Source organism: Triticum aestivum, chromosome 7D (genome assembly GCF_018294505.1).
Source record: "Triticum aestivum cultivar Chinese Spring chromosome 7D, IWGSC CS RefSeq v2.1, whole genome shotgun sequence".
NCBI classification, from domain to species: Eukaryota; Viridiplantae; Streptophyta; class Magnoliopsida; order Poales; family Poaceae; genus Triticum; species Triticum aestivum.
Window position 1 is genome coordinate 465,847,052 of NC_057814.1, and position 27,064 is coordinate 465,874,115.

Here is a 27,064-nt window from a genome sequence, read left to right on the forward strand (position 1 = left end):
GTAACCCAGCCTGACCATCCACGTGGCAGCACATCACAATCAGACAAAACAATGACAGAATTGATTGTTGAATTTGAACGTGACAAGTTACAGGGTGCTGGATAAATGTATTTTTTGACAAGCAGCAGCAGGAGCTCTGCCAAATCTTTATAGAAAGAGAAAGAGGCCGAAGCTCCAGAGTACAGCACAGAACACAAGCAAGACCACGCAGTGATCAGGACCGAGTTTTTTTTTTGCGGGGGAATTTGAGAGCTTTATTCAACGAACGCATTCGCCGAGCAGTCAGCCAGTAAGCTGCTGATCAGGAAGCTAGGAGTGGAGTCTAGCCAGCTTTCAGTCACATTAAGCGAACAACCTCGCTTAGCACAAAGATGTGCAGGACCGTTCGCTGATCTCATTACATGTTGAATAATAAAAGAATTAAAACTAAGAGTTAACTCTTCAACTTCTGCCAGAATAGGTGCAATCACCGACCGGTCGGTGAAGCGCGAGTTCCAGAGGTTCACCACCTCTAGACAGTCGGTCTCCATGATGACATGCGTGTAGCCACGTAAAGTAGCAAATAACACTCCGTCCTTGAGAGCTATGGCCTCGGCGATGAGAGGGTCCGTAACTCCGGGAATTGGCTTGCACCATGCACCCATTAGAGCCGATGAGGATCGAGCAACTCCACCACCTCCCGGGTGACCGTCATCAAGATGTGTTGCTGCATCAGTGTTGATCTTGACAGTGGTGTTTTCTGGTGGTTGCCAGCCATAACCAGGTAGCACTGGTTTATGCTGTCGCGGAAGGTCAAGAATGGCAAGGTCTTCTCTGATATTCCGAATGGAGCTGGCTGGATCTGCCCCTTGTCTGTCGTGTGTCAGACGGTCCGAGACGTCCATATGGCCCACATAATGGTAACAATAATCTCCCTTTCTTTCTTGGAGAAACGTTAGTCACATGAAATATCCCTGGCCCATGTGTGGGGATGCAGCCGCGGGACGTTTATGTCAAAAAGCAGCCGAGCTTCCTCCCAGAAGCGTCGTGCGTGGGAGCACAGCAAGAGTGCATGCTCCAAATCTTCATCCATGGCAAGACATAACTTGCAAGTGCTAATCTGTCGGATGTGGCGATGCTTAAGGGTGCTCTCGTCCGGCAAGATACCCCTCAAAACACGCCACCAAAAGACTCGTACTTTGGGAACTACATTGAGCTTCCAAACATCTTTCCACATTTGTTGTTGGTTCACTGAAGTGCCGGTAGTCTGCCCCTCGTCCAGAGCTAACCGCTCTTTCTGATTCACCAGAGCTCGATACGCCGATTTAACAGAGTAGATGCCTGACTTCTCATGTGCCCAGGCTAGGAAATCGTCTCCTCCACCTCGCCGCAAGGGTATGTTAAGGATGGCCTCGGCGTCGGGGGCAATAAAAGTTTCCCGAACCAGATCCCTGCGCCATGTCCAGTTTGATGTATCAATTAAGTCGTTGACAGTATGAACTGTCGTGTGGTCCGGCCGCAGCAAGGGAGTCATAGTGTTGGTGGAGGGTATCCACTTGTCCTCCCACACCCGAATAGAAGTACCATCACCAACTCGCTTCACAAGCCCTGCAGTTAGTGCTTTTCGTCCTGCCACTATCGCTCGCCAGACAACTGAAGAGGATTTTGGAGCAGTAGCTTGCATGAAATCAGAGTTGGGAAAATATCTACCTTTCATAACCTTGGCGCAAAGGGACGTAGGATTAATCATAAACCTCCATCCGTGTTTCCCCAACAGAGCCAAGTTAAATAGCCGCATGTCACGAAAACCCATTCCCCCATTAGGTTTGGGTGTAGCCAGCTTGTCCCAAGCAATCCAATGTAAAGATTGGCGATCCAGTGAACTCCCCCACCAGTACTTCGCCATGCTCGTCGTCAAGCTTTTGCAAACTTTTTTGGTCAAGAGAAAGCAGCTCATGCTAAAGGTCGGGATCGCTTGCACAATAGATTTTATGAGTGTCTCCCGTCCAGCGCACGCGAACAACCGCTCTGACCAACCATTCATCTTGCCTCGCGCCCGATCTCCCAAATGTTCAAAAGTGCCACTGTTAATCTTGCCGGCGGCTGTGGGAAGGCCAAGATACCTTTCTGAGAAAGCCTCAACATCTACTCGAAGGAGTTGTTTCAAAATCTGCCTGAGATTTGGTGGAGTGTTGGGACTGAAATAAATTGCGCTCTTGCTTCTGTTTACACACTGTCCAGAAGCTTCACCGTAGATCTCAAGAATGTCATTAAGTCTTGCTGCACTTTCTGCACTCGCCTTGAAGAAGATGAGACAGTCATCTGCAAACAAGAGGTGGTTCACCCAAGGGGCCCTGAAGTTTACTCTTATACCTCGGTCAATATTCTGCCCATAATTCTTCAGCAAGGATGAGAGCCCTTCCGCACACAGGAGAAATAAATATGGCGAAACTGGGCAGCCCTGCCGCAGCCCTCTGGAGGGGGTGAAGTAAGGCTGTAGTTCCCCATTGACATGCACCGAGAATCGAACAGAAGTAACACACTTCATTATCAACCTCACCAGATTTGCATGGAAGCCCAACTTCAACGGCATGGCCTCCAAAAAGTGCCATTCTACCCTGTCGTAAGCTTTCATCATATCCAGCTTTACTGCACAGGCATAGTTCTTCCCTTTCTTTCGCCTCCTCAAGGTGTGAACACTTTCAAACGCAACCAGCACGTTATCCGTGATCAAACGCCCAGGAACGAAAGCACTTTGCTCCTCACTAACTGTTGGGGAACGTAGCAGAAATTCAGAATTTTCTACGCATCACGAAGATCAATCTATGGAGTTTACTAGCAACGAGAGGGAAGGAGTGCATCTACATACCCTTGTAGATCGCGAGCGGAAGCGTTCAAGAGAACGGGGTTGATGGAGTCGTACTCGTCGTGATCCAAATCACCGATGATCCTAGCGCCGAACGGACGGCACCTCCGCGTTCAACACACGTACGGAGCAGCGACGTCTCCTCCTTCTTGATCCAGCAAGGGGGGAGGAGAGGTTGATGGAGATCCAGCAGCACGACGGCGTGGTGGTGGAAGTAGCGGGATCCCGGCAGGGCTTCGCCAAGCGCAAGCGGGGAGGAAGAGGTGTCACGGGAGGGAGAGGGAGGCGCCAGGGCTTGTATGTTGCTGCCCTCCCTCCCCCCCACTATATATAGGGGGCGCAGCCTTGGCCCTTCCTCCAAGGAAGGGTGCGGCCAGGGAGGAGTCCTTCCCCCCCAAGGCACCTCGGAGGTGCCTTCCCCTTTAGGACTCTCCCTTTTCCTTATCTCTTGGTGCATGGGCCTCTTGGGGCTGGTGCCCTTGGCCCATATAGGCCAAGGCGCACCCCCTACAGCCCATGTGGCCCCCCGGGGCTGGTGGACCCCCTTGGTGGACCCCCGGACCCCTTTCGGCACTCCCGGTACAATACCGATAAAGTGCGAAACTTTTCCGGCGACCAAAATAAGACTTCCCATATATAAATCTTTACCTCCGAACCATTCCGGAACTCCTCGTGACGTCCGGGATCTCATCCGGGACTCCGAACAACTTTCGGGTTACCGCATACTAATATCTCTATAACCCTAGCGTCACCGAACCTTAAGTGTGTAGACCCTACGGGTTCGGGAGACACGCAGACATGACCGAGACGACTCTCCGGTCAATAACCAACAGCGGGATCTGGATACCCATGTTGGCTCCCACATGCTCCTCGATGATCTCATCGGATGAACCACGATGTCGAGGATTCAATCAATCCCGTATACAATTCCCTTTGTCTATCGGTATGTTACTTGCCCGAGATTCGATCGTCGGTATCCCTATACCTTGTTCAATCTCGTTACCGGCAAGTCTCTTTACTCGTTCCGTAACTCACATCATCCCGTGATCAACTCCTTGGTCACATTGTGCACATTATGATGATGTCCTACCGAGTGGGCCCAGAGATACCTCTCCGTTTACACGGAGTGACAAATCCCAGTCTCGATTCGTGCCAACCCAACAGACACTTTCGGAGATACCTGTAGTGCACCTTTATAGCCACCCAGTTACGTTGTGACGTTTGGTACACCCAAAGCATTCCTACGGTATCCGGGAGTTGCACAATCTCATGGTCTAAGGAAATGATACTTGACATTAGAAAAGCTCTGAGCAAACGAACTACACGATCTTGTGCTAGGCTTAGGATTGGGTCTCGTCCATCACATCATTCTCCTAATGATGTGATCCCGTTATCAACGACATCCAATGTCCATGGTCAGGAAACCGTAACCATCTATTGATCAACGAGCTAGTCTCCTAGAGGCTTACTAGGGACATGGTGTTGTCTATGTATCCACACATGTATCTGAGTTTCCTATCAATACAATTCTAGCATGGATAATAAACGATTATCATGAACAAGGAAATATAATAATAACCAATTTATTATTGCCTCTAGGGCATATTTCCAACAGTCTCCCACTTGCACTAGAGTCAATAATCTAGTCCACATCACCATGTGATTAACACTCATAGGTCACATCACCATGTGACCAACATCCAAAGAGTTTACTAGAGTCAACAATCTAGTTCACATCACTATGTGATTAACACTCAATGAGTTCTGGTTTGATCATGTTATGCTTGTGAGAGAGGTTATTAGTCAACGGGTCTGAACCTTTCAGATCCGTGTGTGCTTTACGAATATCTATGTCATCTTGTGGATGCTACCACGCGCTACTTGGAGCCATTTCAAATAATTGCTCTACTATACGAATCCGGTTTACTACTCAGAGTCATCCGGATTAGTGTCAAAGTTCGCATCGACGTAACCCTTTACGACGAACTCCTTTTCACCTCCATAATCGAGAAAATTCCTTAGTCCACTAGATACTAAGGATAAGTTCGACCGCTGTCATGTGATCCATTCCCGGATCACTATTGTACCCCTTGACCAACTCATGGCAAGGCACACTCCATGTGCGGTACACAGCATAGCATACTGTAGAGCCTACGTCTGAAGCATAGGGGACGACCTTCGTCCTTTCTCTCTCTTCTGCTGTGGTCAGGTCTTGAGTCTTACTCAATACTCACACCTTGTAACACAGCCAAGAACTCCTTCTTTGCTGATCTATTTTGAACTCTTTCAAAATCATGTCAAGGTGTGCGTTCTTTGAAAGTATCATCAGGCGTCTTGATCTATCTCTATAGATCTTGATGCCCAATATGTAAGCAGCTTTATCCAGGTCTTCCTTTGAAAAACTCCTTTCAAACAACCCTTTATGCTTTCCAGAAATTTTACATCATTTCGGATCAACAATATGTCATTCACATATACTTATCAGAAATGTTGTAGCGCTCCCACTCACTTTATTGTAAATACAAGTTTCTAACAAACTTTGTATAAACCCAAAAACTTTGATCACTCCATCAAAGCGTATATTCTGACTCCGAGATGCTTGCTCTAGTCCATGGAAGGATCGCTGGAGCTAGCATACCTTTTAGCATCCTTAGGATCGACAAAACCTTTCTGATTGTATCACATACAACCTTTCCTTACGAAAACTGGTAAGGAAACTTGTTTTGACATCCATCTGCCAGATTTCATAAATGCAGCTAATGCTAACATGATTCCGACGGACTTAAGCATCGCTACGGATGAGAAAATCTCATCGTAGTCAACTCCTTGAACTTGTGGAAATACTCTTTGCCACAAGTCGAGCTTCATAGACGGTAACATTACCGTCCACGTCGTCTTCTTCTCAAAGATCTATTTATCTCGGATTTCATGGCTTCTAACCATTTGTCGGAATATGGGCCCACCATCGCTTCTCCATAGCTCGTAGGTTCATTGTTGTCTAACAACATGACTTCCAAGACAGGATCACGCATTACTCTGAAGTAGTACGCATCCTCGTCGTCCTACGAGGTTTGGTAGTGACTTGATCTGAAGTTTCATGATCACTATCATAAGCTTCCACTTCAATTGGTTTAGGTGCCACAGGAACAACTTCCTGTGCCCTGCTACACACTAGTTGAAGTGACGGTTCAATAACCTTATCAAGTCTCCACCATCCTCCCACTCAATTCTTTCGAGAGAAACTTTTCCTCGAGAAAGGACTCGTTTCTAGAAGCAATTACTTTTGCTTCCAGATCTGAAATAGGAGGTATACCCAACTGTTTTGGGTATTCTATGAAGATGCATTTATCCGCTTTGGGTTCGAGCTTATCAGCCTGAAACTTTTTCACATAAGCATCGCAGCCCCAAATTTTAAGAAACGACAACTTAGGTTTCTCTAAACGGTGTCGTCTCAACGGAATTGCGTGGTGCCCCTTTTAAAGTGAATGCGGTTGTCTCTAATGCCTAACCCATAAACGATAGTGGTAATTCGATAAGAAACATCATGGTATGCACCATATCCAATAGGGTGCAGTTATGATGTTCGGACACACCATCACACTGTGGTGTTCCAGGCGGTATTAATTGTGAAACACTTTCCACAATGTCTTAATTGTGTGCCAAACTCGTAACTCAGATACTCATCTCTATGATCATATCACAGACATTTTATCCTCTTGTCACGACGATCTTCAACTTCACTCTGAAATTACTTGAACCTTTCAATAATTCAGACTTGTGTTTCATCAAGTAAATACACTCAGCATCTACTCAAATCATCTGTGAAGTAAGAACATAACGATATCCACTGCATGCCTCAGCATTCATTGGACTGCATACATCAAAATGTATTACTTCCAATAAGTTGCTCTCTTGTTCCATCTTACTGAAAACGAGGCCTTACAGTCATCTTGCCCATGTGGTATGATTTGCATGTCTCAAGTGATTCAAAATCAAGTGAGTCCAAACGATCCATCTGCATGGAGTTTCTTCATGCATATATACCAATAGACATGGTTTGCATGTCTCAATCTTTTCAAAAACGAGTGAGTCCAAAGATCCATCTACATGGAGCTTCTTCATGCGTTTTATCCCAATATGACTCAAATAGCAGTGCCACAAGTATGTGGTACTATCATTACTTTTGGCATGAACATGTGTATCACTACGATCGAGATTCATTTTAGGTGCAAGACCATTGAAGGTATTATTCAAATAAACAGAGTAACCATTATTCTCCTTAAATGAATAACCGTATTGCGATAAACATAATCCAATCATGCTCAACGCAAACACCAAATCTCGATGGTAGAGGGAGCATGCGATGCTTGATCACATCAACCTTGGAAACACTTCCAACACATATCGTCATCTCACCTTTAGCTAGTCTCCGTTTATTCCGCAGCTTTTATTTCGAGTTACTAACACTTAGCAACCGAACCGGTATCTAATACCCTGGTGCTGCTAGGAGTACTGGTAAAGTACACATTCATACAATGTATATCCAATATACTTCTGTCGACCTTGCCTGCCTTCTCATCTACCAAGTATCTAGGGTAGTACTGCTTCAGTGACCGTTCCTCTCATTACAGAAGCACTTAGTCTCGGGTTTGGGTTCAACCTTGGGATTCTTCACTAGAGCAGCAAATGACTTGCTGTTTCATGAAGTATCCCTTTTGCCCTTGCCCTTCTTAAACTAGTGGTTTTACTAACCATCAACAATTGATGCTCCTTCTTGATTTCTACTTTCGCGGTGTCAAACATCGCGAATAGCTCAAGGATCATCATAACTATCCCTGATATGTTATAGTTCATCACGAAGCTCTACTAGCTTGGTGGCAGTGACTATGGAGAACCATCACTATCTCATCTGGGAGATTAACTCCTACTCGATTCAAGCGATTGTGGTACTCAGACAATCTGAGCACATGCTCAACGATTGAGCTTTTCTCCCTTAGTTTGCAGGCTTAAGAAACTTGTCAGAGGTCTCATACCTCTTGACGTGGGCACTAGTCTGAAATCCCAATTTCAGTCTTCGGAACATCTCATATGTTCTGCGACGTTTCAAAACCGTCTTTGGTGCCACAATTCTAAACCGTTAGCATTACGCACTGAACTATCACGTAGTTATCAAAACATGTATGTCAGATGTTTCGCAACATCTACAGACGACGCTGAGGTTCAGCACACCGAACGGTGCATTAAGGACATAAGCCTTCTGTGCAGCAGTGAGGACAATCCTCAGTTTACGGACCCAGTCCGCATAATTGCTACTACCAACTTTCAACTAAATTTTCTCTAGGAACATATCTTAAATAGTAGAACTAAAGCGTATGACATAATTTGCAAAGACCTTTTGACTATGTTCATGATAATGAAGTTCATCTGATTATTGAATGAACTCCCACTCAGATAGACATCCCTCTAGTCATCTAAGTGATACATGATCCAAGTCAAACTAGGCCGTGTCCGATCATCACGTGAGACGGACTAGTCATCATCGGTGAACATCTCCATGTTGATCGTATCTACTATATGACTCATGTTCGACCTTTCGGTCTCTTGTGTTCCGAGGCCATGTCTGTACATGCTAGGCTCGTCAAGTCAACCTAAGTGTTTTGCATGTGTTCCGAGGCCATGTCTGTACATGCTAGGCTCGTCAACACCCGTTGTATTCGAACGTTAGAATCTATCACACCCGATCATCACGTGGTGCTTCGAAACAACGAACCTTCGCAATGGTGCACAGTTAGGGGGAACACTTCTCTTAAAATTTTAGTGAGGGATCATCTTACTTACTACCGTCGTTCTAAGCAAATAAGATGCATAACATGATAAACATCACATGCAATCAAATAGTGACATGATATGGCCAATATCATTTTGCTCCTTTGATCTCCATCTTCGGGGCACCATGATCATCTTTGTCACCGGCATGACACCATGATCTCCATCATTGTGTCTTCATGAAGTTGTCACGCCAACGATTACTTCTACTTCTATGGCTAACGCGCTTAGCAATAAAGTAAAGTAATTTACATGGCGTTATTCAATGACACGCAGGTCATACAAAAAATAAAGACAACTCCTATGGCTCCTGCCGGTTGTCATACTCATCGACATGCAAGTCGTGATTCCTATTACAAGAATATGATCAATCTCATACATCACATATATCATTCATCACATCTTCTGGCCATATCACATCACATAGCACATGCTGCAAAAACAAGTTAGACGTCCTCTAATTGTTGTTGCAAGTTTTTACGTGGCTTGTATAGGTTTCTAGCAAGAACGTTTCTTACCTACGTAAAACCACAACGTGATATGCCAATTTCTATTTACCCTTCATAAGGACCCTTTTCATCGAATCCGTTCCGACTAAAGTGGGAGAGACAGACACCCGCTAGCCACCTTATGCAACTAGTGCATGTCAGTCGGTGGAACCTGTCTCACGTAAGCGTACGTGTAAGGTCGGTCCGGGCCGCTTCATCCCACAATGCCGCCGAAACAAGATAAGACTAGTAGCGGCAAGAAGAATTGGCAACATCTACGCCCACAACTACTTTGTGTTCTACTCGTGCATAGAAACTACGCATAGACCTAGCTCATGATGCCACTGTTGGGGAACGTAGCAGAAATTCAAAATTTTCTACGCATCACCAAGATCAATCTATGGAGTTTACTAGCAACGAGAGGGAAGGAGTGCATCTACATACCCTTGTAGATCGCGAGCGGAAGCGTTCAAGAGAACGGGGTTGATGGAGTCGTACTCGTCGTGATCCAAATCACCGATGATCCTTGCGCCGAACGGACGGCACCTCCGCGTTCAACACACGTACGGAGCAGCGACGTCTCCTCCTTCTTGATCCAGCAAGGGGGGAGGAGAGGTTGATGGAGATCCAGCAGCACGACGGCGTGGTGGTGGAAGTAGCGGGATCCCGGCAGGGCTTCGCCAAGCGCAAGCGGGGAGGAAGAGGTGTCACGGGAGGGAGAGGGAGGCGCCAGGGCTTGTATGTTGCTGCCCTCCCTCCCCCCCACTATATATAGGGCCAAGGGAGAGGGGGGGCGCAGCCTTGGCCCTTCCTCCAAGGAAGGGTGCGGCCAGGGAGGAGTCCTTCCCCCCCAAGGCACCTCGGAGGTGCCTTCCCCTTTTAGGACTCTCCCTTTTCCTTATCTCTTGGTGCATGGGCCTCTTGGGGCTGGTGCCCTTGGCCCATATAGGCCAAGGCGCACCCCTACAGCCCATGTGGCCCCCCGGGGCTGGTGGACCCCCGGACCCCTTTCGGCACTCCCGGTACAATACCGATAAAGTGCGAAACTTTTCCGGCGACCAAAATAAGACTTCCCATATATAAATCTTTACCTCCGGACCATTCCGGAACTCCTCGTGACGTCCGGGATCTCATCCGGGACTCCGAACAACTTTCGGGTTACCGCATACTAATATCTCTATAACCCTAGCGTCACTGAACCTTAAGTGTGTAGACCCTACGGGTTCGGGAGACACGCAGACATGACCGAGACGACTCTCCGGTCAATAACCAACAGCGGGATCTGGATACCCATGTTGGCTCCCACATGCTCCTCGATGATCTCATCGGATGAACCACGATGTCGAGGATTCAATCAATCCCGTATACAATTCCCTTTGTCTATCGGTATGTTACTTGCCCGAGATTCGATCGTCGGTATCCCTATACCTTGTTCAATCTCATTACCGACAAGTCTCTTTACTCGTTCCGTAACTCACATCATCCCGTGATCAACTCCTTGGTCACATTGTGCACATTATGATGATGTCCTACCGAGTGGGCCCAGAGATACCTCTCCGTTTACACGGAGTGACAAATCCCAGTCTCGATTCGTGCCAACCCAACAGACACTTTCGGAGATACCTGTAGTGTACCTTTATAGCCACCCAGTTACGTTGTGACGTTTGGTACACCCAAAGCATTCCTACGGTATCCGGGAGTTGCACAATCTCATGGTCTAAGGAAATGATACTTGACATTAGAAAAGCTCTGAGCAAGCGAACTACACGATCTTGTGCTAGGCTTAGGATTGGGTCTCGTCCATCACATCATTCTCCTAATGATGTGATCCCGTTATCAACGACATCCAATGTCCATGGTCAGGAAACCGTAACCATCTATTGATCAACGAGCTAGTCTCCTAGAGGCTTACTAGGGACATGGTGTTGTCTATGTATCCACACATGTATCTGAGTTTCCTATCAATACAATTCTAGCATGGATAATAAACGTTTATCATGAACAAGGAAATATAATAATAACCAATTTATTATTGCCTCTAGGGCATATTGCCAACACTAACAATGTCATCCATACAGCTCCTCAGTCGGTTGGCTATCACTTTGACGGCCACCTTATAAAGTACTGGACAGAGAGCAATCGGACGATATTGTGAAATGCTTTGGGGGTGTCGTACCTTAGGGATCAAGGTGATGGAAGTGTCGTTGAACCCCGTTGGTAGTTCACCTCCATTGAGAAAAGCCAGCACCGCCTCCGTAACTTCATGTTGCAATAACTTCCAGTGGCGCTGGAAAAAGCCTGCCGTAAACCCGTCCACCCCTGGCGCTTTGGAAGGCGCCATTTGAAATAAAGCTCTTTGGACCTCAGATGGTTCGAAAAGTTTACACAGGGACTCATTCATCTTCGGTGTGACCCGGGACGGAACATGCGATAATAACGCATCCATATCTTTGCACCCTGTGACAAATACAAAGCTTGATAGAATGCATTAATTTCATCTTTAACCTCCTCTTCACTTGCACAAACCGAACCATCTGCCCTTCTGAGATTCGCAATTCTGTTTGTTCGCTTCCGTTGCCGGGCTTGTGCTTGAAAATAACCCGTATTGAGGTCGCCTTCTCGTAGCCATGGCACTCGAGAGCGTTGCCGCATCCAAATTTCCTCCAAATGAAGAGCTTCTCGGAGTTGTTTTATGATGCCTTCTCTTCATCCGAGGGCCCTCGTCCGACAGAGCGTTGTCACAGTTTGTCTAGACGTGACTGTAGTTTGCGCACCGACCTCGACGAGCTGCCGAACTCGCGCGCTCCCCACGGCTCTAGCTGCCGCTGGAGGGCAACCAGAGAATCGGCGATGCCCTGCAGACCCGGGGATCTGACCTGTTTCTTCCACGTGTCTGCAATGAGCTGATCATAGTCCTGATGGGACTGCCAAACATTTTCATACCGGAAATGTTTGGCCCCCGTCGAACCATGCGTGTTTGTGTGATGTCTGAACTCGGTAATAATGAAACAGTGATCCGACTCCACCGCACACACATGTCGCACTCGCGTGTGTTCGAACCTTTGCCTGAATTGCTCGTTCGCAAAGGCCCTGTCCACCCTGGCTTTGACGTTTGCTTCCCCTCCCTGACGGTTGTCCCATGTGTACGCAACACCGGACCAACCTAGGTCTTGGAACTCGCATTCGTCTCTAACTTCACGGAACGCCCTCATCTGCCACTCCGCCCGAGGGGAGCGACTAAAGTGTTCATCAGGATACAGGGTTTCATTGAAGTCCCCAACACAAAGCCAGGAATCATGGGGAATGCCATGTAGGGTATGAAGGAAGCGCCAGCTATGGTGTCGTTCCGCTGCTCTTGGAGCTCCGTAAAACCCTGTGAACCGCCATCCTGTCAAGTCCGCTGATGTTTCCCGCACCATCACATCAATATGACTGGCGCTATAGTTTTTGAGCTCTACATGCACATCGTTGGACCAGAACAGACCGATGCCCCCACTGAGGCCATCACTATCAACTGCAAAACTGCCGGTAAACCCTAAAGTGAACCGCAGATCCTCCACTCTCCTTGCTCTGATCTTCGTCTCCATGACAAAAACCAGCACGGGCCCTTCTTGCTTCACCACCTTGCGAAGCTCTCGAACTGCCTCAAGGTTCCCAAGCCCCCGGCAGTTCCAGCTGATGCAACTCATAGTTCCCGGCAGGGCTGGCTTGCAGCTCCTGCCGAATTATCAGATGTCGTAGGTGTATCTCTTTTCTTCTTCGGTGCACGTTCCTCCTCTGTACCGTCCGAGGCATCATCCCCGATTGGCTGTACTGACCCGGCCGGTATGATGGCATTATTGGTAACAGCCGCAGGCTCTGGTGCGGTAGACGCAGGTAATGCCAGCGGTCTATACACCTTCTTTGGAGATCCAACCTTCCTTTTGTTTCTTCCAGTGGAATTCTTTTTCAATGGGGAGGTGACCTCAGGCATGGCATCTTTAGTAGAGCTAGACTCTGGATTTTCCTTTCTTCCTGATTTAGCATTGTTCTGATTTGTTCCGAAGCTCTCACCAGAAGAGGCCTTCTTCTTCTCATCCGAAGCGCGGAGACTGGTGGAAAAGGGTAGATCGCCATGTTCATCCCTCGTCCCCGGCGTCGGGCAAACCAAATCCGAGTGGCCCAGACGACCACACGAAAAACAGAAGTTTGGAACATGTTCATATTGAATGTCATACCAATCGCGCCTGTTCCGAGCCGCTGAATCAATAAGAATCCACCTCCGTAGAGGTTTTCTGACATCAATGGTGACTCTTGTCCTCAAAAACCCTCCCACAGGATCAAACTGGACATGTTGTGCATTCGGATCTATCTGTCTAGCCACTGCCTGACCCCGTGTTTCATTGCGTAGATTGAACGGCAGGTTGAGCACCCGCGCCCACAACTGCAAGTTGTTGAACTGAAGTTCAGAAGGTTGCATACACTCGGAAAATTCCGAGAGGATGACTGCATGTTTACTGATGTGCCACGGGCTGCCATCCCAAACGCGGTCACGATCGCGCTTGTTAGCAAATTCCGCCACAAACGTGTTTTCTCCCACCGAGTTGAAACTCGAACCCTTAGGGTTACCCCAGGCAGGCCGAAGGGCATTAGAGATCGTCTGGATATGGAGTGTATGCCGGTGCAGTACCTTGCCCGCCAGCGACCACTTCGTCGGCGCCCCCTCCTCGACGTCGTCAATCACTAATGGCGTGGCTTCTTCCTCCGTCAGATAGAGTTTGCCCATCGCCTCCTCCAGCCTTGCCCTCGCCGATCGTGGCGAGAGCGAACCTTCCTTTCCTGCGCCTGCGCCGGATGAGCTCATCCCGACGCCGCCCCGATTGCGCCTCGCCGACGAGATCGGACGCGCGCCGCCGTTTCCCCTCGAAACCCTAGTTGCCTAACGAGAGGCTCCTAAGTTTTCGGAGAACAGTCGATTCATTTGACAGAATTTACTACTATCAATGAAAAGATCAGGACCGAGTCTCCTCGTTCTATTTACTTCTATCAATGAAAAGATACGTAAACTTTGCGTATTCGTGATAATAAATCATTTGATAGAATTTACTACTTTTTGAGAAATATTCTTCGAAGGTACGCCTCACAAACTAAGTTTTGACAAACTCTCGGTTTCTATAGGAATTTTTAACAGTTTTCCGCAAAAATATACTACATGCTAGGAATTTAACAGTTTTCCGCAAAAATATACTACATGCTTTTATATCAGCAGACCTCATGACCAGGGGATTCTACAGTTTGCTCAAGGTTAAACAAGGGAAGACGGATTCTAAATTTGTTCCTTGGCCCGAGGGGAAGCATGTAGGGCCACATGCTAGCTATGTTCTTCTTTGGTCTAATTGAATTAAGGTACATTTACAAAAAGAACCTGTAACCAAACCATATCAGACTTGATCGTATCACCCTTATCTGAAGTAATGGCCTTTGGAGACCAAATAAAGGCAGGGAGCAAATGGTCCCGTGACGACATGATATCATCCCATCCCGTGGTCCACCAACAGATTAATAATTTTATTTTATTGCCAGAAGTGGATCCAAATAATTTTGGACATTGTTTACCGGCCCCTCTCTGTCTCAGAAAACATGACATTATGCAGAGAGCATTTTTGGTAGTACATTGGTAGTATGTCATTTAGGAGTAGGCGACAATGACCTATTGAAAAAGTGGTGAGCGGATGAACCAAGTGTTTCAATATACAAAAAAAAAGTGTCTCAATATATGTGAATCTATGTATACTAGTAAGCGTGCACGTGCAACGCACGTAGATAGATTTCGTGAAATTTTTGAAAATTCATACAAAGTGCATTTCTTAACTCATACAAATAATTTGATTATCATTCTTCATGATCAACATTCTTGTTGAAAAAAACATCGCACATCTTTGCGTTAATTATATAATCTCTTATCTAAATGCACACTTTCTCAATGCATAGCGCCTAAATGATTATAATCCCCTGTAAATGAATTTCAGTATTCAAACAAAATATACAGGTGGGCTTCGGCCCATTGCAGTATGTGTCAAATATACAACCGTTTGAATTTTTGTTAATCATATTGTTATAGTATAATCTAATCAGAAATTAGAATCACCTTGTTGGAAAATGGATTATTTAAAAGGTTAATCACCATTCTCCATACACACATACAAGAACCATTCAATAAAGATCCATTTATGTATCAAGAATAATAAAGAACTATTACTATGAGAAAATCAAGTGTCTTTCACAGAAGTGATAAGATGCCAGGTGAGAAAATCAAGTACAACATTTATATATCTCCAGCCAATTGAAGATATAATGTCATGCAAACCAAACCATGCCTTCGCTCTTTACAACAAGAATTCCTGCCAAGCAAAGCAGAGAAGTGCAGAATAAGGAATTTTGTTTATAGAACTATCCTCCAATTCCTAAAACACATATAAAAGTCATGCATAACACACTTTACATTTTCAGTGTTGGCACTGCAAAAAAAGCATATCATGATTTCCTGTATACTTTCTTGGCGCATATATACGGAACTCCTAACCCAAACTTACCCAAGAAACTGTAGGTTCTTATCAACATACTCTCTTGGCGCATAGACACGGAACTCCTAACCCAAACTTACCCAAGAAATTGTAGGTTCTTATCAACAAAATTCCATCAGACTATCACAACGGACAAATGAGGAATTTTTTTACTTGAGAACCTCACATCGACCATCCGACATGTCCCAATTTTGTGAAAAATAGCAGATCATCAACAAGCTCACACATCATTATTCATCAAGCTCCAAACTCTGAATGCGAGGGGAGCTCACAGTACATGTTTTCCCCGCTTGTTTTCCAACCGGCCAGTCGGCTGATGGTACCAAACCAACTGCAATACATAATAAGACTTGTTGGTTGATGCAACCAAACCAACTACAATACATCCTAAGCCAAGTCGGTTGGTACACCATAAATCGGCTGCAACTCCAAATAAGAAAATGTTCATACAGAAAAAGACAGCAATGAACTTGAGATCTTGCATGCACCTTGTCAATCTCCTCCCTATATACTTTCTTGAGATCTTGCTTACAAAATTAAGGTACCTGGGAGAAAGATATGACAAAATTCCTGAAATTCTCATAACATTTGTACTGTGAATGACAACAGAAAAAAGAAAAGAAGATCTGAATAACAGTAATTGGAAGGATAGAACAACATTTGCTTTAAATAAAATTAGCTAGTTGAGGCTGCAAGAACAACATAGAAGCTAGCATTGCTCTAGCAACTACTAAAGTACATTTTAGGCAAGCACGCCTGACCAGCTACAGACCATTTAATCGCTAGTGCTAAAAGAGATAACTCAGAAACGCAAACCTGCACGTCTCCTTGTGTTCTTAGCTATTTGTGTACCTGCCCTTTGTCCGGATGGTCTTCTTCATGTTGCACGGGCCACCGCACTCGGGGCTTGCTAGCACGTTTGCCATTAGCTGCTGATCCTCCTAAACCACATCTCCAACCATTATAAAAGAACAAAATGATTTAAGCTCGACGAAAATATGAATTGGTTTGTTAAAAATTATGTGAAAATGCACATCCACCAAATCATGAAGAAAGTGAAAGGCGATTGAAAATGCAAAGACTCAGTATCATACATCAATTCAACATGAGTACACAAGCATAGTTCATATGATGGACATGAGAATAACTATACACAGACTCCAACTTCTAATTTTGAACTAAAACGCCAAATTGGAATGTATGAACGGAACGGGAATTCCAGCTGAAACCTTCAGAATTTAGAATGTGCCAGTTGGGTGTAGGAAGAGCTAAAACAATTGATATATCCAACAGAAAGTATTGATTGGCATCTTTCATGCTTTCTAATTATTTTTCTTGCCCTGTCCATGGGTGTGCTGATTGGGCAAATCATACCGTACAAGAATCCAATACAGGCCAACGTCCATGGGAGTACTAATTTAGCTTGTAGAAATTCAGAGAAACAGGTGTTGAAGAAGCTAGCTCACGGGAAAGCATGCCGCTTGGTGGCGAGGGCCTCGACATGGCGGCGGCGGTGGTCAAGCAGAGGAGTGGAGGGCGGAGCGGCAGCCCGCACTCACGTCCATGGGTATTTCTTGTGCTTGAAGACCATGTTGCCTCATCAAGTTTACACACTCATGGCAAAGAAGCATCTGTATGACATTTATATCTCAAACCTGCACAAGAAAAATTAATATGCAAATTTCTGCCATATTTCTTTGCTGGGTTCTAAATCTGACATGGTACCATACAGGAACAGTAGGAAATAAGTTAGAGAACACTAATAGCTTAAGAGTACATATAGCTTGCACATGCATGGAATCACACTCAGCATCAAGGAATAAGATAGCACATAACTGCATGACGAACAGATCAGCCATGCCCATCTACTTCCCTCATTGCCTGCAGGAAATGTCATGTCAAATCCATTCAATGAACACATAACTGAATTGTGCAAATTCAAGTGAAGTGAAAAACACAAACTTCCAGGTTTATCAATTCACTAAGTTGGCAGGCATTATAAGTCTCACACCGCCCTAAACAATTTTCTAAGCACGTACATTGTAGCTTCAACGCATTGGACAGAAAAACAAATTACCTTCTTCGCTGAGACGCTGCATTTAAGTCTCACGCGCGACAGAAGAAAAGAACCACAGTAATTTAAGCTAAAGAGAGTGCGGGAGAGAACCTTGGAAGAAGCGGACGCCGACGTCGAGGAGCTGCTGGGACCAAGAGGAGCACTCACGCAGGTCGAGTCGTCGAGGGAGCAGACCTGCAGGGCGCCGCGGCGGATCAGCTCCAGGCATAGCGCAGCGCTGACGAAGCCCTGCCCGCCAGTCACCGTGAACCGCACGCCCTCGATCCCCTCGTTCTCGCTCAGATGCATCTCGGCTGCGGCTTAGGTGTGGGGCTAAGGGGCGGCGCGGCGGAACATAGCGACCGCAGCGGGGCTCGGCCGGCGACGCGGCGTGGCCGTGGAGGTGAAGAGGGAAATAGGGGAGAGATGGCGTCCGTCGCGTGGGGCGGCGGCAGAGGCTGGGAGGCGTCACAGCGGTGGGGAAGGAAGGCATCGGCGTAGTCGGGGCAGTGGATAATTTGTTGGGTTCAGATGCGTTTAGCGGCGTGATGTGCGGAGGGGCAGGACGTGCGCGAGGTAGTCTGGCTGCCAGAACATTTAATCTGAAGCGTTAGTTTGTGTGGCAGACTTTGGATGTAATATGGATTGTTGGATGTAATTTAGTTTGATTGATCTAACGTCTCCGGTACTCCTGTGTACACTTCGTTGTATGGCTTTAGAGGGAGTTATGTTTGCCATTTTAATAGTAGTATAGATATAGATATAGATATAGATGCACAAGTTTAATTCCCATCGTTCGACCACCGCATTGTTGCAAACTCAAAAGAAAATCCCCGCAAAAGAAAATGTAATTTTCTCATCCTCCTATTCTTGAGTCCAGATTAGAATCCACAGTGAAAAAACGGCCACACAGGAATACAGTATTCTTTCTTGAAGTGTAAAATTTTAGACGCGGGCTGGGCTGATTCATGTCTGATCCTGTCACGGGGCGTATTTGGAAATTCGGTATTCCTGCAGGGGCTGACACGCAAAAGCGGTATCCCCTGCCTCAACGATTGGGTTTCCCTGCATTAATTTCCCGTCTGCTCCTCCTCTCTCCTCCTCTTCTTCTCCCAGCTGCGTCGTCGCCCACACGATCCACCAGCACCACCTCCACCTCCCTCTTCTCGCCGTCTCCCACCGATCCCGACCCCAGGTACGCCCCCTCCCCTGCTCTCGACCCCCCCCCCCCCCCCTGTCCCGTGCCGAAGCTCGCTCGCCTCGCCTCGCCTCGCGCCGCGGGCGGCCAATCGCCCCCCACCGCGCGCGGGGAGACTAGCTAGGTTCGTCCCGCCACGCTGTTACGGGTGTCGAATCCGAGATCGAGATCGAGATCTGCCCCCAATGCCTAGATCTGGGTCTAGGGGCCTGGCGGAGGCCCCGAGTCTCGGTTGTCGCGCCTGAATTTGGAGCTGCGGGAGCGATTGGCAGACAGCTTCCTGTATTTGTTTTGTCGCTGGGATCGGGGTGATCTGCGTTGTCTGGAGAAACGCGGATCGGTTTGATTCTGATGGCGCGCTTCGTGATGCTCTCCGCAGGTTGCTCTTCGTTGGGTTCAGCATGGGTCTGGTGAAGGAGGGCGCCGACATGGAGGAGGGAACCCTGGAGATCGGCATAGGTGAGTAATTGAACACGTCTCGTTTAGTGTCTCCTTATACTTTAGCTTTGTGTGCCCATCAGTGGTTGTGTTGCGCCATTGCCTGTTGTCTCCGGGTAACTGCCATTGCAGCCCGTCAGCACTTGCATTGTCGCGCCAGCTTTGGATAGGAAGTTTGAGATGCTGACTTCGATATATGTAATGAGCTTAGGCTACAAGATAAGGGACCATTTGATATAACAGAGCTTTTGCTGGAAATCCGTAGTGTCCCAATAGAGAGGGATCTAATCAAATTGTAGATGGAGTTTGCTTTTTGTAGCTTTGCAGTTTATTTTTTAACTGTGCGACAGTATGTTCCTTCAGGTCTTGCACTATGCGAATTCTTTTAGCTTAACGTTCTAATGTTAACCTTTTTGGAAGCTTCATTCATAGCAAAAAGTGCATTCCACTAAGTACAATTCATTGTTGTCAACGGCATAGGGTCAAAGTGCACACACTAGTACTGCTGCTACATTCTTTTCATACAACCGAACAAAGACGGTGCTTACTAAACATTTACTTATGCAGAGTACAGGACAGTTTCTGGTGTGGCAGGACCTCTGGTTATCTTGGACAAAGTAAAGGTGTGTATGTTTTTCTAATTTGTGCATCTGTTAGCATATTCCCACACTTTTTACCAGATTATTCTAGTAGTTCCTTTTTCTTACTATTTCATTATTGTCATTATGGTCTATAGGGCCCAAAATACCAGGAGATTGTAAACATCCGATTGGGAGATGGCACCACCCGGCGTGGTCAAGTTCTGGAAGTTGATGGTGAAAAGGCTGTTGTGCAGGTTAATTAATATTTTCTCTTCTGCATTGTTGTGACGAAAAAAATGTTCAGTCTAGTCTGAAGTAATACCATTTTATATTCTTATTTGCTTTAGTAATATGTTTGGTTTAATTTCATTTTCGATTAAACTTTAGACTGTCGTTATCTATGTTTATCTGAACAGCTTGATTATACAGGTCTTTGAAGGTACTTCAGGAATAGACAACAAATACACAACTGTTCAGTTCACAGGCGAGGTACATGCCCATTATCCACAACTCTCTTCTTGTTTTTTTTACTGTTTAAATGCTCTCTAAAAGGAAGCTTTTGGTTGGCCACTGTTCGTATGATGAACTGATGATGAGGATATTCATTCTTGAAAATGCTAAGTCATGCTTATCCTTGAGTAAGGAGGATCACAACTGCATACCACTGGAATGGGATCATGCGGACAAACCCACATTGAACTATGAGAATGAAATTTAAAATAATATTGTCTGCCTTCTTGTTTGTATATGAATATGACAAGCTGCCACTTTTTGTTGCTTATGGTATCCTCCTTCTGTGACAGGTCCTGAAAACTCCTGTCTCGCTTGATATGCTTGGACGTATTTTTAACGGTTCTGGAAAACCTATTGATAATGGCCCCCCGATATTGCCTGAGGCCTACTTGGATATCTCCGGTAAGTGCTTTCTCAGTTCAAGGACACTGTTATTTAAGAGATTCATGGTTTATTGTATGTTCATTGTTCTTTATAGGACAAAATTAGAACTATGAATGGTGTTAAACTGTAATCATTTTTATACTTCCGATAGTTATGTATTGTTACTCATTTCAGGGAGTTCTATTAACCCAAGTGAGAGAACCTACCCAGAGGAGATGATTCAAACAGGGATATCTACAATTGATGTCATGAACTCCATTGCTCGAGGGCAAAAGATTCCTCTCTTTTCTGCTGCTGGTCTTCCTCATAATGAAATCGCTGCTCAGATTTGTCGTCAGGCTGGTCTTGTCAAGAGGCTAGAGAAAGGAAAGCATGCAGAGGTAGCCTTCTCTTTGAAAGAGACCATTTTTTCAACCGTGGCCAAATCATTGCTTGTTGATTGATCTGATTTCTTTGATGTACCAGGGTGGTGGTGAAGATGACAATTTTGCTATTGTGTTTGCTGCTATGGGAGTGAACATGGAGACAGCCCAATTCTTCAAACGTGATTTTGAAGAGAATGGTTCAATGGAGAGGGTCACCCTTTTCCTGAACTTGGTATTAACATTCTACCTGTTAACCAGACTTTTTCCTACCGCAAGTCAAAAATTGTTACTGCATATATAGCTATAATTTATATTTGATAATGTTTACTTGTCTCCTAAACAAGATTTGACTCAGTCAATGTCAAACAAAACATAATTTAACATTCTGCTCTTGTTTGTCTTTTAGGCAAATGACCCCACGATCGAACGTATCATCACCCCTCGTATTGCGCTAACAACAGCAGAATATTTGGCATATGAATGTGGGAAGCACGTTCTTGTCATCTTGACAGATATGAGTTCATATGCAGATGCACTTCGTGAGGTATTGCCCTTGATATTTCATCAACTAGAGCATGATTCCATTGAAGTGTATTTTCAAATCAGTTAGCTCTTCCTTGGAGTACTTGCCCTGATGTTTTGCCAGTGACCTGAATAATTAATGATTTTTTAAGGAAAGGATTGATAAAATTGTATAACCTTATTGCACACTAAAATGTCGTCTATCTATTTGCAAAAATTACTGCTTGAATGAACTAAAACTTGAAATTGTCTTGTACAAAATGCAGTACAAACTGAAGTAGCAGAGTTTGGTTGTGATCTGGTGTTGAAATATCTTGTTTTTGTTTGTTCATCACATCACTGCCAAACGGCCATATAGTGTTAGTGTTGAAAACAGAACCGATTGGTGAGAAGCCTGGAAGAGGGAGTTCTGGGAAGGCCTGGAAGACATGGTTAGGAGTGTACCGATTGGTGAGAAGCTCTTCATAGGAGGAGACCTCAATGACCACGTGGGTACATCTAACACAGGTTTTGAAGGGGCGCATGGGGGCTTTGGCTATGGCATCAGGAATCAAGAAGGAGAAGATGTCTTAAGCTTTGCTCTAGCCTACAACATGATTGTAGCTAACACCCTCTTTAGAAAGAGAGAATCACATCTGGTGACTTTTAGTAGTGGCCAACACTCTAGCCAGATTGATTTCATCCTCTCGAGAAGAGAAGATAGGCGTGCATGCCTAGACTGTAAGGTGATACCTGGAGAGAGTGTTGTACCCCAGCATAAGCTGGTGGTTGCTGACTTTCGCTTTCGGATTCGTGTCCAGCGGGATAAGCGTGCCAAAGTCGCTAGAACGAAGTGGTAGAAGCTCAAGGGGGAGGTAGCTCAGGTGTTCAAGGAGAGGGTCATTAAGGAGGGCCCTTGGGAGGAAGGAGGGGATGCGGACAATGTGTGGATGAAGATGGCGACTTGCATTCGTAAGGTGGCCTCGGAGGAGTTTGGAGTGTCCAGGGGTAGGAGAAGCGAAGATAAGGATACTTGGTGGTGGAATGATGATGTCCAGAAGGTGATTAAAGAGAAGAAAGATTGCTTCAGACGCCTATACCTGGATAGGAGTGCAGACAACATAGAGAAGTACAAGATGGCGAAGAAGGCCGCAAAGCGAGCTGTTGGTGAAGCAAGGGGTCGGGCATATGAGGACCTCTACCAACGGTTAGGCACGAAGGAAGGTGAAAGGGACATCTATAAGATGGCCAAGATCCGAGAGAGGAAGACGAGGGATATTGGCCAAGTCAAATGCATCAAGGACGGAGCAGGCCAACTCTTGGTGAAGGACGAGGAGATTAAGCATAGATGGCGGGAGTACTTCGACAAGCTGTTCAATGGGGAGAATGAGAGTTCTACCATTGAACTGGATGACTCCTTTGATGAGACCAGCATGCGTTTTGTGCGGCGAATCCAGGAGTTTTGAGGTGAAGGAGGCTTTAAAAAGGATGAAAGGAGGCAAGGCGATGGGCCCTGATTGTATCCCCATTGAGGTGTGGAAAGGTCTCGGGGACATAGCGATAGTATGGCTAACCAAGCTTTTCAACCTCATTTTTCGGGCAAACAAGATGCCAGAAGAGTGGAGACGGAGTATATTAGTACCAATCTTCAAGAACAAGGGGGATGTTCAGAGTTGTACTAATTACCATGGAATTAAGCTGATGAGCCATACAATGAAGCTATGGGAGAGTCATTGAGCACCGCTTAAGAAGAATGACATGCGTGACCAAAAATCAGTTTGGTTTCATGCCTGGGAGGTCGACCATGGAAGCCATTTTCTTGGTACGACAACTTATGGAGAGATATAGGGAGCAAAAGAAGGACTTGCATATGGTGTTCATTGACTTGGAGAAGGCCTATGATAAGATACCGCGGAATGTCATGTGGTGGGCCTTGGAGAAACACAAAGTCCCAGCAAAGTACATTACCCTCATTAAGGACATGTACGATAATGTTGTGACAAGTGTTCGAACAAGTGATGTCGACACCGATGACTTCCCGATTAAGATAGGACTGCATCAGGGGTTAGCTTTGAGCCCTTATCTTTTTGCATTGGTGATGGATGAGGTCACAAGGGATATACAAGGAGATATCCCATGGTGTATGCTCTTTGCAGATGATGTGGTGCTAGTTGACGATAGTCGGACGGGGGTAAATAGGAAGTTAGAGTTATGGAGACAAACCTTGGAATCGAAAGGGTTTAGGCTTAGTAGAACTAAAACCGAGTACATGATGTGCGGTTTCAGTACTACTAGGTGTGAGGAGGAGGAGGTTGGCCTTGATGGCCAGGTGGTACCTCGGAAGGACACCTTTCGGTATTTGGGGTCAATGTTGCAGGAGGATGGGGTATTGATGAAGATGTGAACCATCGAATCAAAGCCGGATGGATGAAGTGGCGCCAAGCTTCAGGCATTCTCTGTGACAAGAGAGTGCCACAAAAGCTAAAAGGCAAGTTCTACAGGACGGCGGTTCGACCTGCAATGTTGTATGGCGCGGAGTGTTGGCCGACTAAAAGGCGACATGTTCAACAGTTAGGTGTGGCGGAGATGCGTATGTTGAGATGGATGTGTGGCCACACGAGGAAGGATCGAGTCCGGAATGATGATATACGAGATAGAGTTGGGGTAGCACCAATTGAGGAGAAGCTTGTCCAACATCGTCTGAGATGGTTTGGGCATATTCAGCGCAGGCCTCCAGAAGCTCCAGTGCACAGTGGACGGCTAAAGCGTGCGGAGAATGTCAAGAGAGGGCGGGGTAGACCGAATTTGACATGGGAGGAGTCCGTTAAGAGAGACCTGAAGGATTGGAGTATCACCAAAGAGCTAGCTATGGACAGGGGTGCGTGGAAGCTTGCTATCCATGTGCCAGAGCCATGAGTTGGTTGCGAGATCTTATGGGTTTCACCTCTAGCCTACCCCAACTTGTTTGGGACTAAAGGCTTTGTTGTTGTTGTTGAAAACAGAACCTTGACATTTTTATTAGCTTCTAACAGTGTTTTGTAGTTTTCTCTATCCAGTAAGCTGTAAGATTTCCACCTTGGTAGTATTGCATTTCGGAGTATATGTAGTAACTTTTATGCTCAACTGTAATAATTTTGCACTTGCTGCCATAACAAGTCAGTAACCCACTTCTTCTTATGTGTAGGTATCAGCAGCCCGAGAAGAGGTGCCAGGTAGGCGTGGTTATCCTGGATATATGTATACTGATCTGGCAACCATTTATGAGCGTGCTGGGCGTATTGAGGGAAGAACAGGCTCCATTACCCAAATACCCATTCTAACTATGCCTAATGATGGTAAGTAGTGAATTGCTTGCTCTGTATTCCTTACAGTTATATAGCACCTGCAATTGTGTTATGAACATGCTATAAACTTGACGTGCAATAGATTAAAATCAGCATGTTGTCTGTCAGTGTTTGACCATTTTGCTTAGTCCTGAGTGTGATACAATCTAGCATGTGCACCAGTCTAGCAAGAGTATCTGAACACTCTTGTTTGGCGGACTAACATCAACTGCAAATCTGATTGCATTTAGGCCAATTATTACTGCACATTCCGTTTTATTGACCATTTTACATAAGAATGCAATGACCATGGAGTGTTCTTTTCCCTCCAAACAGATATCACACATCCAACTCCTGATCTCACGGGGTACATTACTGAAGGACAGATATACATTGACAGACAGCTCCATAACAGACAGGTACTTTCACTGTTCTTTTACTTCTGGAATACAGCTCTTTATCATTTAGAACCTGTAGTAGTTTCTTTTCCTTCTTAATATTTTTCTCAATGTTTTACATGATCATGGTATTGTTTCAGATATACCCACCCATCAATGTCCTTCCATCACTCTCTCGGTTGATGAAGGTGAGACCGCTTACCGATCGAGCTTTACAAAACTGGGTCCATTACTTTAAGATGCTATCAAGATTTCATACCGAAATTTAGTTCTAAGAACTGTCAATAATTCTTTGCAGAGTGCTATTGGTGAGGGTATGACCCGTCGAGACCATTCAGATGTGTCTAATCAGGTACTTACTTGAACGCTCTATATTTGGTTCCCTTTCTAGCCAATTGTAACATACAGTGGAATCACACATCCTGCTTTCTGTTCAGCTTTATGCCAACTATGCTATTGGAAAGGATGTCCAGGCCATGAAAGCAGTCGTGGGAGAGGAGGCTCTCTCTTCTGAAGATCTGGTCCGTAACTGCTCACTAGCCAACTAAGTAACCAGCCCATGGGCTCATGGTCTTTTTAGAAATCAAAGAATCTAATGTATTGTTGTTTTGCTTGTGCAGCTTTATCTAGAGTTCCTTGACAAATTTGAGAGGAAATTTGTAGCACAGGGAGCATACGATACTCGGAACATCTTCCAGTCACTTGACCTAGCATGGACATTGCTCCGCATCTTCCCTCGCGAGCTTCTCCATCGTATCCCTGCGAAGACCTTGGACGCGTTCTACAGCAGAGACGCTGCCCACTGATCTTTGTTGGGAGATCCAATGTTTTCTCAAGTGCAGATTGAATAAATTGAGCAGTTCAAACTTCTGGCCTTTTTACTGTAGTAATTATATAGTCAGATCCCATTCTTTTTGAAGCAGCGAGCATATGTTATCTGTAGATTTCTTTGGTCACGGCGTCTTCTGTAATATTATTGTCTTGTGTAATATCATCTCCTGTATTGTTGAACCAACGCACATGAGCTGTTTTTTGGTTTCACTTCCCGGAACTGTTAGCAAGAGCATTCTAGGCCAAGATGCTCGAACACGCTGGTTGTATCTACTTTTGTGTATGAATAAAGATGGGGCAATAAACTGTGCTGGACTGCACGTGCTGGTGTACATCGTCAACTACACGGGTTCTGTCTGTAACCTCTAGCTTGTAATTATTTTCTCTTGGTACTTCTTTACTTTTCTGAGAAGAGGAGCCTTGCCTTTTTTTTGTGTGGGTAAGAGGAGCCTTGGCGTTGGCGCAGTGGTAAATCTGCTGCCTTGTGACCATGTCACGGACTCATGGGTTCAAGTCCTGAAAAACAGCCTCTTAAAATGTAAGGAATGGCTGCGTACAATAGACCCAAAGTGGTTGGAGCCTGCACAAGCGGGAGCTACATGCACTGGGCTGTCTTTGCTTTACTTTTTTGAAACTTTAATTATTTTCTCTTCCTATTTCTTTACTTTTCTGAAACTTGAAACGCACAGTAACTTGATTGCCGTGTGCATGAGAAAGTTGCAGTGGAGACTATTTTACCAGGGGTTGCAAGTTG

The 27,064-nt window shown here is 45.6% G+C and overlaps 2 protein-coding genes across 3 annotated transcripts; one reads left to right on the top strand and one right to left on the bottom strand.

Annotated features, from left to right (window-relative positions):
• Nucleotides 1-15,852: 15,852 nt before the first annotated feature.
• Nucleotides 15,853-18,370, bottom strand: LOC123166258 (uncharacterized). 2 transcript variants are annotated; one of them, XM_044584028.1, is made up of 3 exons: nucleotides 17,890-18,370; nucleotides 17,559-17,603; nucleotides 15,853-17,377 (listed from the first exon to the last, which is right to left on the bottom strand). In XM_044584028.1, exons 1-3 carry the CDS (start codon nucleotides 18,269-18,271, stop codon nucleotides 17,337-17,339), a joined length of 468 nt encoding a protein of 155 aa, XP_044439963.1. In that variant the 5' UTR covers nucleotides 18,272-18,370; the 3' UTR covers nucleotides 15,853-17,336. The 2 variants fall into 2 exon arrangements, with proteins under 2 accessions (XP_044439963.1, XP_044439964.1); XM_044584029.1 differs by having other exon boundaries at nucleotides 15,853-17,603; nucleotides 17,890-18,361.
• Nucleotides 18,371-18,744: 374 nt separating this feature from the next.
• Nucleotides 18,745-26,642, top strand: LOC123164547 (V-type proton ATPase subunit B 1). The gene is made up of 15 exons (XM_044582067.1): nucleotides 18,745-18,973; nucleotides 19,356-19,435; nucleotides 19,982-20,037; nucleotides 20,151-20,249; nucleotides 20,425-20,484; nucleotides 20,799-20,910; nucleotides 21,067-21,272; nucleotides 21,358-21,489; nucleotides 21,664-21,801; nucleotides 24,943-25,093; nucleotides 25,418-25,500; nucleotides 25,620-25,667; nucleotides 25,778-25,831; nucleotides 25,917-26,000; nucleotides 26,100-26,642. The coding sequence occupies exons 1-15, from the start codon at nucleotides 18,747-18,749 to the stop codon at nucleotides 26,283-26,285; spliced, it is 1,716 nt and encodes a 571-aa protein (XP_044438002.1). The 5' UTR covers nucleotides 18,745-18,746; the 3' UTR covers nucleotides 26,286-26,642.
• The last annotated feature ends 422 nt before the right edge of the window (nucleotides 26,643-27,064 follow it).